The 11,093-nt window shown below is 37.8% G+C and overlaps 1 protein-coding gene across 1 annotated transcript; it reads right to left on the reverse strand.

Annotated features, from left to right (window-relative positions):
• Window positions 1–2,927: 2,927 nt before the first annotated feature.
• Window positions 2,928–3,767, reverse strand: LOC115961769. Its single transcript, XM_031080692.1, has one exon. The coding sequence runs from the start codon at window positions 3,765–3,767 to the stop codon at window positions 2,928–2,930; it is 840 nt and encodes a 279-aa protein (XP_030936552.1).
• Window positions 3,768–11,093: the final 7,326 nt, after the last annotated feature.

An 11,093-nucleotide genomic window follows, 5' to 3' on the forward strand; every position in this document is an offset into this window, starting at 1 on the left:
CAGTTTCATAGGATGGCAGAGGATAGCACCAAAATGCAGTACCAAATTGATAGAAAGAATGAGTTTACGACTTAGAAAGATGGGCAAGAAATGCAGTACCAAATTGATAGAAAGAATGAGTTTACGACTTGGAAAGATGGGCAAGGCTAAGTCTCTTAGAGCAGGCTAGGGTTGTTTCAACTCTTCAAGAGACAAAATCTTGGAAAATGCCTCTCAGTTATGCTTTCTTGTTGATTATAAAAGATGACTATACTATTTTTTTGATAAGTAATTATAACAGATGACTACAATATGCACTACCTTGTCTATTTATAGTTACACAAGGATGCATGCCATTGGCTAACTGCAATGCTTTAAATATATATATATATATATATATATATAAGTAATAAAGATTTATGTACTGTATGTGGGACCTACACAATGTGAGTGTGATAGTGAATGGTCTTACTAGAGTACCGGTGTAGAACAAGGCAATTGATTCTTCAATTTTTCATTTTATTTAATTAAACACAAGCTTGACCAAGTTGAGATTTAATTGGTTTGGTCAAAGTAAACCTGGAGTGGGAATATGGATTATATTTTAGTACTAGGAGGCTACTGGTTAATAAGGGCTAAGGAATGGCATCATTAATATTGTAGTGATATCGTACTGATAATTGCTATTTGATAAAACCTATATCACTACATTTTAATACTAATTAGTTACTAACAAATACTATTAGATTTTCTTTTGAGTAATCTCATTAATTCATTGGATATTTTATATTTCACATATCAAATGATTCATCCAGTCAAGCAAATGTGGTTTCAGTCAATGTGCCCATTAATTTAAAATAAAAAGCAAGTCCACTTTTTAAGGATTCAATTCATACATAAATGACTTGCTACTGTAAAATAGAATTTTCTTCAAAAAATGTAAGCTTGCAACCTACCCCAATTAAGCAAACTACTATAGCTTCTATTTCTAGAAGTTATCATGGTATGTTTTATTCCTAATCATTGTTAGTACTATTAAAAGAAAATTACTATTTGGGAGAGGTTTGTGTTCTTATATTGAATTATTTTTAGTAATAAATTATAAATTAGGACAATATTTATCTAATCACCCATGTAAAACCTTTTTTTTTTCATATTTGCTTCCCATGTTGGGAAGATTAAAAGTATGAACCCAGATAGAAAATAATAATCTGACCACTTTTTTTTTTCTTAATTTCAACTACTCCATTCTACCAAACATGGGGAAAAAATCAATCTTTCATTTTCTGTTTACTGAGCTTGAGCCATCTCATTGGAGACCATTTGTCAACATTTGAGACTTCATAGCAGAACTGTCATCATATGATTCCAGAATTACTATTTTATTAGCATCAAGCAGGGATAAGTGGTTAACCAGATTTAGTTTGTTGCAAGTCTTTTTGTTCTTGGTTCTTAGCCCCCATAAAAAAGAGTGGGGTTATAAGTGCTTAACCAGCATAGCTATAGTGAGTTGAAAATCTCTTTGTGTGAATTATGATAAGAAAGACATAATTGTTAATCTATGCCAAACTATAAGAAACTCAAAGCGTAAAAGCTAAAGCGAGACACAAGAAAAAAGTCATCCCCACAAAATCAAAAGGTTAGTGGAAGATTCATAGTCCACCCCCAAAAGCTTCAGTATTCTTCAATCTTTAATCTTCACACCATTCACTACCTAGTTTATTTATTGAATAAACTATAGTGAGATAATTGTAATAAAATAATTATATATATATATATATATATATTTGGATGGATGATTGGATCAGATGGTTTCAAAAAACTATTAACCTCAAACTCAACGCAACCCAAAATTATTATTTTTTTTTTCAAACCCAATCTATCAATCTATGGAAACCAAACAATGACTCATTCCTTATTCCCATGGCTGAACCAAATGTGGCACAACCCCAAAACCATGTCCACGCTCAAATACAGATGTTCTGGTGTAAGTTCTCATTTTTTTCAAATGAATATTCTCTCACTTATTACTTCACAACTCATACACTGTTCATAGAAGCATTTCATCAAACCCATAATTTGCATTACAAACCCACAAACGAAAATACATACAGAAAATTAAAACAAACCCAAAACAAATCAGTGAAAATACCATGAAACAAGATACACAAACAAATCAAACAAAACCCGTAAACAAATCAAATGAAACCCAAACAAACTAGATTAAATATCAATGTAATCCAGATATTAACACTTTTTACACTATCCAACAATTCAAATGCTCAATTAGTTAAAAAAAATTAATTTTCCAAACAACCAAACTGAATAATATACATGCATTCACTGAAATGACATGAACCACCGAAACCCAGAAAGATCCGAAATTGAAAAACGAAATAGGTAACATCATGAAATTCCAAAACCTAAGATTGGAGTTGGAGAAAGAAAGAGTACCTTCGGCGCACGGTGGGTCAATGGGAGCAGTACTGAGTTTGAGTGGTTGACTGTCAATGGGAGCAGCATTGAGTTTGAGTGGCTAAGTGTCAATGGGAGCAGCACCTTCGGCACGGTGAGTTTGAGAGAGCGGAGTATCTGAGAGTGAGTTGATTTTGAAATTTTCACAATGAGGGGATGAGTTTGAGAGAGCGTAGTGTCTGAGATTGAGAGATTTTGAAAGGGTCTGAGACTATAGTTTGTTTTAAGTGGTAACTGAAACTCGGTTTTAGAAGAAAAAAACGTTAAATAGAAACCGAGTTTATAAAACTCGATTTTGGAAAGCGAGTTTTATAAACTCGCTATCCAAGTGGAAAACTTTGGCCACGTCATCATATGAAAAACCACAAAAACGAGTCTTAAAATCTCGATTTTTAATTGGATCTCGAGATGCTAGTATTATATATTCTTTCGTAACTGGGCAACTAACGAAATTCTTAGCATATTACAGTTATTTAGAAAGGGTGTTCCTGAATAAGGTGGCCAAATATGCTCCCTGTAGCTTTATCATTAACTGCTTGAATAACTGCCAGAGCATCAAATTCAACAATAATCCGAGGCAGCTGAAGCTCTTGAGCAAAAAGGACACCTTGCTCCAAAGCAAAAACTTCCGAAAGCTCTGTAGAAAAATAAGACTGAAGCGGCAAGCACAAAGCAGCCACTACTTGACCATTGAAGTCTCTAATAACAACACCCACACTGGAAGAACCTTCTTGTTCTGAAGAAGCACCATCAACATTTACTTTAAAAACTCCAGGAGGGGGTGGGCTCCATCTAGATGAGGCAGGCCTTACTAAGCCAAAATCCCAACTAGTAGAGCATGTAAATTCTTCCACAGCACTTCTTGCTCTATGCCAAACTTGGAGAGGGGAAAGACCACCATCCTTATGCACTATACTATTTCTGTTAGACCATATGGCCCAAGCCGTGGCAAAGAAGAGCTCCAAATCTTGAAGAGTTGAGTGAGAGAGGACAGATAGAGCCGAGTCTAGGAAGGAATTTTTAAATCCTTGGGTGTGAAGAGGATTTTCAAGCCAAAAGTCCCAAACCAAGGATGAGAAATCACATGTAAGAAGAGCATGATCAACAGATGCAGCATCATTTCCACAAACAGGGCAGGCCATATTTTGAGAAATCCATCTTCTAAAAATGGCTTCCATCATAGGGAGACCATTGACACAAGCTCTCCAAGCAAAAACCTTGATTTTTGCTGGCAAGTGGAGATGCCAAAGCCGCTTCCACAAGGGCTTACAAGGATCCCCATTAGAACTTTCACCTTGATCATTTGCCCCCATCAGACTGTGAGCTACATGATAGGCACTTTTGACTGAGAATTCTCCACGCCTATTTCCAATCTAGATTATTTTGTCTTCTGGAAGGGTGCGGCTTAGAGGAATCTTCAAGATTGTTTCTGCTTCGAACGGGAGAAAGGTTGCCCTAACCAAATCCACATTTTACCATTTTGTTATTGGGTTTATGAGAGATGAGACCATTGGGAATTGGGGAATAACATTTGGGGGGGGGGGGGAAATGACTTTGTAGGTGGACAGGGTTGGCAGCCATTTGTCATCCCATATGTGAATTAGTTTCCCGTTGCCCACTCTCCAACGAGTTCTCTCTTTAATAATGTCAAGGCTGCTATGTATGCTTCTCCAGGAGTATGATGGGGAGTTACCAAGCTTAGCATTTAGGATGTCTCCAGAAGGGAAATATCTTGATTTGAGAATCCTAGCCACAAGAGAGCTTGGGTTTTGCAAAATTCGCCATAACTGCTTAGCAAGCATTGCTTTGTTAAAAGCTTGTAGATTCTTGAACCCCATTCCACCGCTTGCTTTCTGTTTACACATTGTTTTCCAGCTCACCCAACACATCTTTGCTTCTTGCTACCTTTGGCCCCACCAGAAACTTCTCATCATACTCTCAATTTCTTCACATAGGCTTTGGGGAAGAAGGAAGCACCCCATAGTGTACGTGGGAATTGCTTAAGCAACTGCTTTTATAAGGATTTCTTTACCCCCCATAGAGAGAAGTTTATCCTTCCACCCGGCTAACTTTTGTCCAATCCTCTCTTTGAGAATAGAGAAGATTTGTTTCTTCGATCTACCAATGAAAGATGGGAGGCCTAAGTATCTCGTGTGTCTAGAATCCTGCATAGGGCCAAGAGTAGCAAAAATCTCATCCTTGACTTCTTGAGATGTACTGGGGCTAAAGAAAATGGAGGATTTCTCGGTATTAATTTTCTGACCCGAGGCTTCCTCATAGTTCTGGAGGATTTGCTTCAATACTCGACATTCCTCAGCACTAGCTTTGCAGAAGAGAATGCTATCATCCGCAAATAACAAGTGAGTGACTATTGGGCAATCCCTACATATAGAAATGCCTGTCCAACTATGGTTTCGGGCTGCCTCGTGAATAAGAGCAGAAAGCCCTTCAGTACAAATAAGGAAGAGAGTTGGGGAGAGAGGATCCCCTTGCCTAAGCCCACAGGAAGGATTAATGTTCCCACAAGCAACACCATTTATTACAACAGAATAAGATACCGAGGTGATACACCTCATAACAAGATCCATCCACTTGGAACTGAAGCCTAATTTCTCCATATCTACCTTAATAAAGCACCACTCAACTCTGTTAAACGCCTTACTCATATCAAGTTTGGCGGCCATGTAGCCTTCCTTGCCTGCATTTTTGTGGTTTAGAAAGTGCATTAACTCAAATGCCACAAGCATATTGTCAGTAATAAGCCTGTCAGAGGTGAAAGCATTTTGATTTTCAAAAATAATATGAGGAAGTAGGGCCTTAAATCTATTTGCAATGGTTTTTGATATGAGCTTGTAAACAACATTGCACAAGCTTATGGGCCGAAAATCAGCCATCTTTTTGGAATTATTAATCTTTGGGATGAGAGCAATATTGGGTCTATTAAGGCTAGCCATAGACATATCACCATTAAGAACATTCAAAACTATATTAGTAATGCTACAACCCACTATATTCCAATATTTTTGATAAAAGATGGCAGACATACCGTCCGGGCCAGGTGCTTTTGTGGGATGCATCTGTTTGAGGGCGGTGGCAACCTTCTCCCTGGTGAAGTTCTTGTTTAGACTTTCATTCATCTCTTTAGTCACCCTTGTAAAGTCTTAACTCCGTTTGATAGAATTGTTAAATAATTTAGGCGTAAATGTTCCTTTCGTCTCTATATTTTGGGGTCATTTTTATTTTGGTCCTTACATTTTTATTTTATCACTTTTAGTTCCTAATCAATTAGCACATGTCATATCAGTTCTTGCCGTCAGCCAACTAACAGAAAAAGTTGACGTAGCTGACGACACTATTAAAATAATAATGAAAAAAATTATTTTGGCATTAAAAAATGCCACATCAACATTTAAGTTAAAAATTAATTTTAACTAAATAAAAAAAATTAAAACCAAAAAATAACATGAATTGAGATTTAAGAGTGCCTTGAACAAGAACAATAAGAACAAAAATCTAGATTTAAGAACAAGAAGAAAATTTTCCTTTATTTGACTTTTTTTTTTTCCTTAGAAAACAAACACAAGATTAAGCAAGAACAAATTTAGATCTAAGAACACAAACCCATAAATTGAAATCCAAAAATTAAAAAATCTCAAAATTACCATTTTCTCAAACCTAGCAAAATCATCAAATCCCAAAGCACCAAAGTACCAAATCAATCCAAAAAATACAACACAACCAATCCAGACAAAAAAATCTCAAACTCAAAAAAACCCATCTCTGAACCCAACAAACCCACCTCACTCTCAAAAATCCAAACTAAAAACAACAAAAACAAGACATAAAAATCAACATCAAAATGCTGGCTCTAAAACACTATGAAGATTTTTCTGATTCTCTCATTAGCTTTAATCTTCCGCTTTTCTCTAAGCAATTCCATTGAAGACGATGTGATGTGCTTGCAAGGCGTGAAGAACTCTCTCTCCGACCCGGCCAACAAATTGAGTTCATGGACCTTCACGAACTCGTCCGTCGCTTCAATCTGCAAGCTCCAAGGAGTTATGTGCTGGAACGAGAAGAAGAACCAGCTCATCAACCTTTAGCTTCTGACGATGCAACTTTCCGGCGAGGTTCCGGAGAGTCTGAAGTATTGCCAGAGCCTTCAAACCCTATATCTCTCCAACAACTCCATCTATGGTCCAATCCCTTCTTAAATCTGTAACTGGTTGCCACAGTCCAATCCCTTCGTGATCCCCTAGATTTGGGGTTTGTGGACCCATTTTTGCTCTTTGATTTTATGTAGTTCAGTTTCATAGATCTGGGGTTTGTGGACTCATTTTTGCTATTTAATTTTCTGTAGGTTTGGATTGTGGTTTTTGTACTTTAGGTTTTTGATTTTCTCTAAGTTGACTTCTCGTGCTTGGGTTTTGATTTCTATGTTCTTCTTGGGTTTGTGTCAATCTTCATTTTCCTGTGTTTGCTTTTGTTCATGCTCTTTGATTTGGCGATGTTCATGTTTTTTTTTTTCTCCTGTAGGTTTGATGTTCATGTTCTTTGATGTTCATGTTCTTTTATTCTGGGTTTGTTCTTTGATTCTGGATTTGATGTCATTGCTGGGTTTATTTCTTGATTTAAGAAGAACATTGAAGAACAAGTTCTTATGTTCTCATGTTCTTAGATCTCACTTCATGTAATTTTTTGTTTTTAATTTTTTTATTTAATTAAAATTAATTTAAATGTTGATGTAGCATTTTTTAATGCCAAAATAATTTTTCTTATTATTATTTTAATAGTGCCGTCAGCTACGTCAATTTTTTCTGTTAGTTAGCTGATGGCAAGGACTGATATGACACGTGTTAATTGGTTTAGGGACTAAAAGTGGTAAAATGAAAATATAAGGACCAAAATAGAAACGATCCCAAAATGTAGGGACGAAAAGAGCATTTATGCCAATAATTTATTTTTAATTTTTAAATAATATTACATAAAAATGATAAAAATTTACACCAAATAACAACTTTATATATATATATATATATATATTTATATATTTATATATATAGAGGTGTGTGTGTTAAACAACAAGCATGGCCTCTTTCTCTTTCTCTAGAAATATCTAAAGTATATCTCAATTTGTCTCTCTCTCGAATTCTCTAGAGCTCAGTTTAAGTTCAGCCACACTTTTTCAAATTGTCTGGAAGATTTGAGAAAGTCATTATTTTATTGTCAATAAAAGAAAGAAGCTAAAAGCTAGTATAAATAGATGTAGTGATGGCTGAAGTGAAAAAAAAAAAGGTAATGTAGCAAGTGTGAGAGACTTGTGAAGTGAGTGTGTGTCATAGAAACATCAAGTGAGACGTTTGAAGTAGCGTGGGCAAAAATTGCCTAACAGTCTATTTCTGGGAAAAAATTAGGCGCGTGGCATGCGTTCAAAGTTATTTAGTAAGTTGGACTCTTTTTGACCAAACTCGACTTTGGGCTGGAAAACGAACACTATAGTGGCGTTTTTTTAGTTCCTATAGCAGCGTTTATATAAAACGCCACTAAAAAAAATGCCACTATAGTATTCGTTTTCCAATCCAAAGTCAAGTTTGCCAAACTCAACTTTCAAAAAGAGTCCAACTTACTAAATAATTTTGAACGCATGCCACGCGCCTAATTTTTTCCCAAAAATAAACTGTTTGGCAATTTTCTCAAGTAGCGTGTGACGTGAAGTGCAGCAGGTGAAGTGAAGAATACAAAGTCTGTTGGGTGAAGTAAATTAGAGAGAAGTGAAGCAAAGTCAACAAAGAAGAGCTACAGTGTCAGTAGGTGTGAATGTGGATTTGGTGAGTGGAGTGTATGTAATAGTGCCGGTGCAATTATAGCGCTTCTAAAGTCTTAGTGTGTATTGGTGCAGTAATAGTTCTTGTAAAGTGTTAGGTCCATTTGGTAGAGATGGCAAGGAAGTGTTTAGCAGAGTGCCATGTGTGTATTGGTGCAATAATAGCGCTTGTAAAGTCGGTGCAATAATAGTTCTTGTAAAGTGTTAGGTCCGTTTGGTAGAGATGGCAAGGAAGTGTTTAGTATAAGAGTTTGAGTAATGTTGTTTGAGTGTTTTTTATATACGTGTGGATAAAAAGTATGTGAAAATATGTGTAATATTGTTGAAAATGTTCAAAAGTGTGTTTGAACTTACCTATCAATCACTCTTACTCATTTTTAGTTTTTAAACAACATTACATATTTTTTTTTGTACATTTTTTCATTTACACGTGATGATGCCGTAATATCACCAGTGAGCAACACAATCCACGCTCGCTCCAGCTAACAACCTGCAAGAAGAAAAAGTGATCTCGCCGTGGGCACCGGTGTGGTGTCGACCAAATACCCTCCAACAGTCAAATTAGAACTGTTCTCAACTCTAGAGTGCTAGAGAGGGTAAATTATGTGTACCTTAATTTGCGAGGGTATTGAAACTTTTATAGTAGAAGAAAGTCGGCTTCTCTTCCTTGGACTAGAAGTCTTTTCCTTATGGGACTCTTCCTCTAACAATCCCAAACGTGATGGACAAATATTTCCTTGTCGAGTGGGTTTTTTCATTAAGGCGGATCTTCTAGAATTATCCTTGTGCGAACATCCTGATTTCCCTAGGATTCCCTCGAATTCCAAACGTGTACACCAAGTATTTCAAGTGATGCTAAGCCCTGGGCCCACGTTTAATATTGGCCCATGAGTCCGAATCCGTCAGGCCTAATGTTGCGCGATTTCTTACCCCTTCAGTTGCCCCCTTCACCCTATGGTCCGTCATGTTTTTAAGTGGTCGGATCATTAGGGTGACAGTTAAATGTAATTGGGGATGACGATCAAGGATTGCTAATGGTGACGGTTGAAAATTTTGACGTTTCCAGATGGAACATATTGACGGATGAAGATTCATGAAGTTGACGGCTCCTCAAAGGGTACGATTCGTGGATGCGTGCTGCCAGGTTGTCACATTAATGAAGCATGCCACATGTCATTCTTGGATTGGATGGTGTATCGGATCGAAGCGTCGCTTCGTCTTCCGTGCATCTCTCATATATATATAGCGCACCTCTCTCCCTTCATTTCTAACAGTTTCAACAAGAAATCGTTGTCAGAGCGAAGTCGTCAGCCTTGTCAGAGCATTCCGTTGAGAATCTATACCCGTCGGTTATTTCAACCGTCAACTACTCTTTACACAGTGTGGTAAGTACTTCATTCTCATTTTTCATCATCATTTTTTTAAGTTACATTTTGTATCTACATTTTTGTTAGACCTACACACCCGTCAATAATTTTAGACCCGTCAGTCTTCGGTTTTATTGTCAATTTGTAGGAAATGCCTAGTGCGTCAAGTAACCAGTCAGTGGTTCGTGACGGGACGGAATACGAGGAGGTATACCCGTCCGGTCATAAAGACCAAGAGAGTCCCGGCGAAGATAGGAGTCTGTCTGCCTCTTCTTCATCCTCAGCAGATGAGGATATGGAGATGGTTGAAGAAGAAAGTTCTTCTAATGACGACGGGGATCAAGCACTGGGACCCGTCGTCGGTGCTGATGGACTTAGGGAGTTCATCATGCTACCAGAGTGGACGGTGCATAGATTCAGATCCATCATCAAGAAGAGACACTTCAGCACTTTTAGGACCAACTTCCAAATTCCAGACAACATTTCCATCCGTCTATCATATGTGTCGGAGAAGTGTTACTACGAAGGCGTAGAAGGTGTCGGAGTGTACGAGCAAATGCTGAAGGCAGGACTTCGGTTTCCGCTAAGTACACTTCATAGAGAACTCTTATATTATCTGGGACTGTCCGTCACCCAGATATCTCCAAACGCCTGGAAGGTCTTCATAGCGATGAAAATCCTCTATGGAGCAATGTCGGACGGACGTAGGAGGTTGACGGTGCATGAATTCCTTCATTGCTACCGTCCAGATGAGATCGATAGATCAAGGGGGATGTACAGTTTCGCTAGTAGAAGCCCTCTGTTGAAGGTCATCTTTGAGACTCCCGACTCAAATAGAGACTGGAAGAGTCGTTACTTTTTTATAGAGGGTAACACGTGGATGAATCGTCCAGGGGAGACAGAGTACATGCCTGTTGACATAACTTGGGGAGTGATACACCCTTCACGTATGCACCCGTCCGAATTTTGTAATCCTTTTCATACCGTCCATTATAATTTTTATAACCGTCTATTTCTCTGTAGGTAGACGACGCCCACAAGTTAGTCTTGAGGAATTTAGTTTCCTTGAAAAGATTTTCCAAAAGACTAAGCCGGAAGAAAGGACCTGGGCCAAGTTAGTGAACCCAAAAACAATACATTGGTATTGTGACGGTCCTGAGCCTACCCAAGAGGCCATTAGATATGACGAAAGGGTTCATAGACGTAAGCCAGTCAATGTTTTACTTAAACAGTTTATTTAATCGGCATGTAAATAACTTCATCCGTCATATTTTGTAGAGATGGACGACGCAAAAAGGAGGGCATTGATCAAATCTCAAGCCGCGAAGAAAAAGGAATCTGGCGAGGTGGTTCCCAAGGGGACGGCTCCATCTTCGAAAAGGAAGCCGTCAACAAAATCAGACCGTCCGTTGAAACAGCAAAAGGTCTCTCTTGAACCCGTCGTGCCG

The sequence above is a fragment of the Quercus lobata genome, chromosome 9 (assembly GCF_001633185.2).
Source record: "Quercus lobata isolate SW786 chromosome 9, ValleyOak3.0 Primary Assembly, whole genome shotgun sequence".
In the NCBI taxonomy this organism is placed as follows: domain Eukaryota; kingdom Viridiplantae; phylum Streptophyta; class Magnoliopsida; order Fagales; family Fagaceae; genus Quercus; species Quercus lobata.

What these genes read in the sequence shown, in the direction of transcription:
- LOC115961769 (XM_031080692.1), bottom strand. Translation starts at nt 3,767, where the DNA reads ATGGGGGCAAATGATCAAGGTGAAAGTTCTAATGGGGATCCTTGTAAG.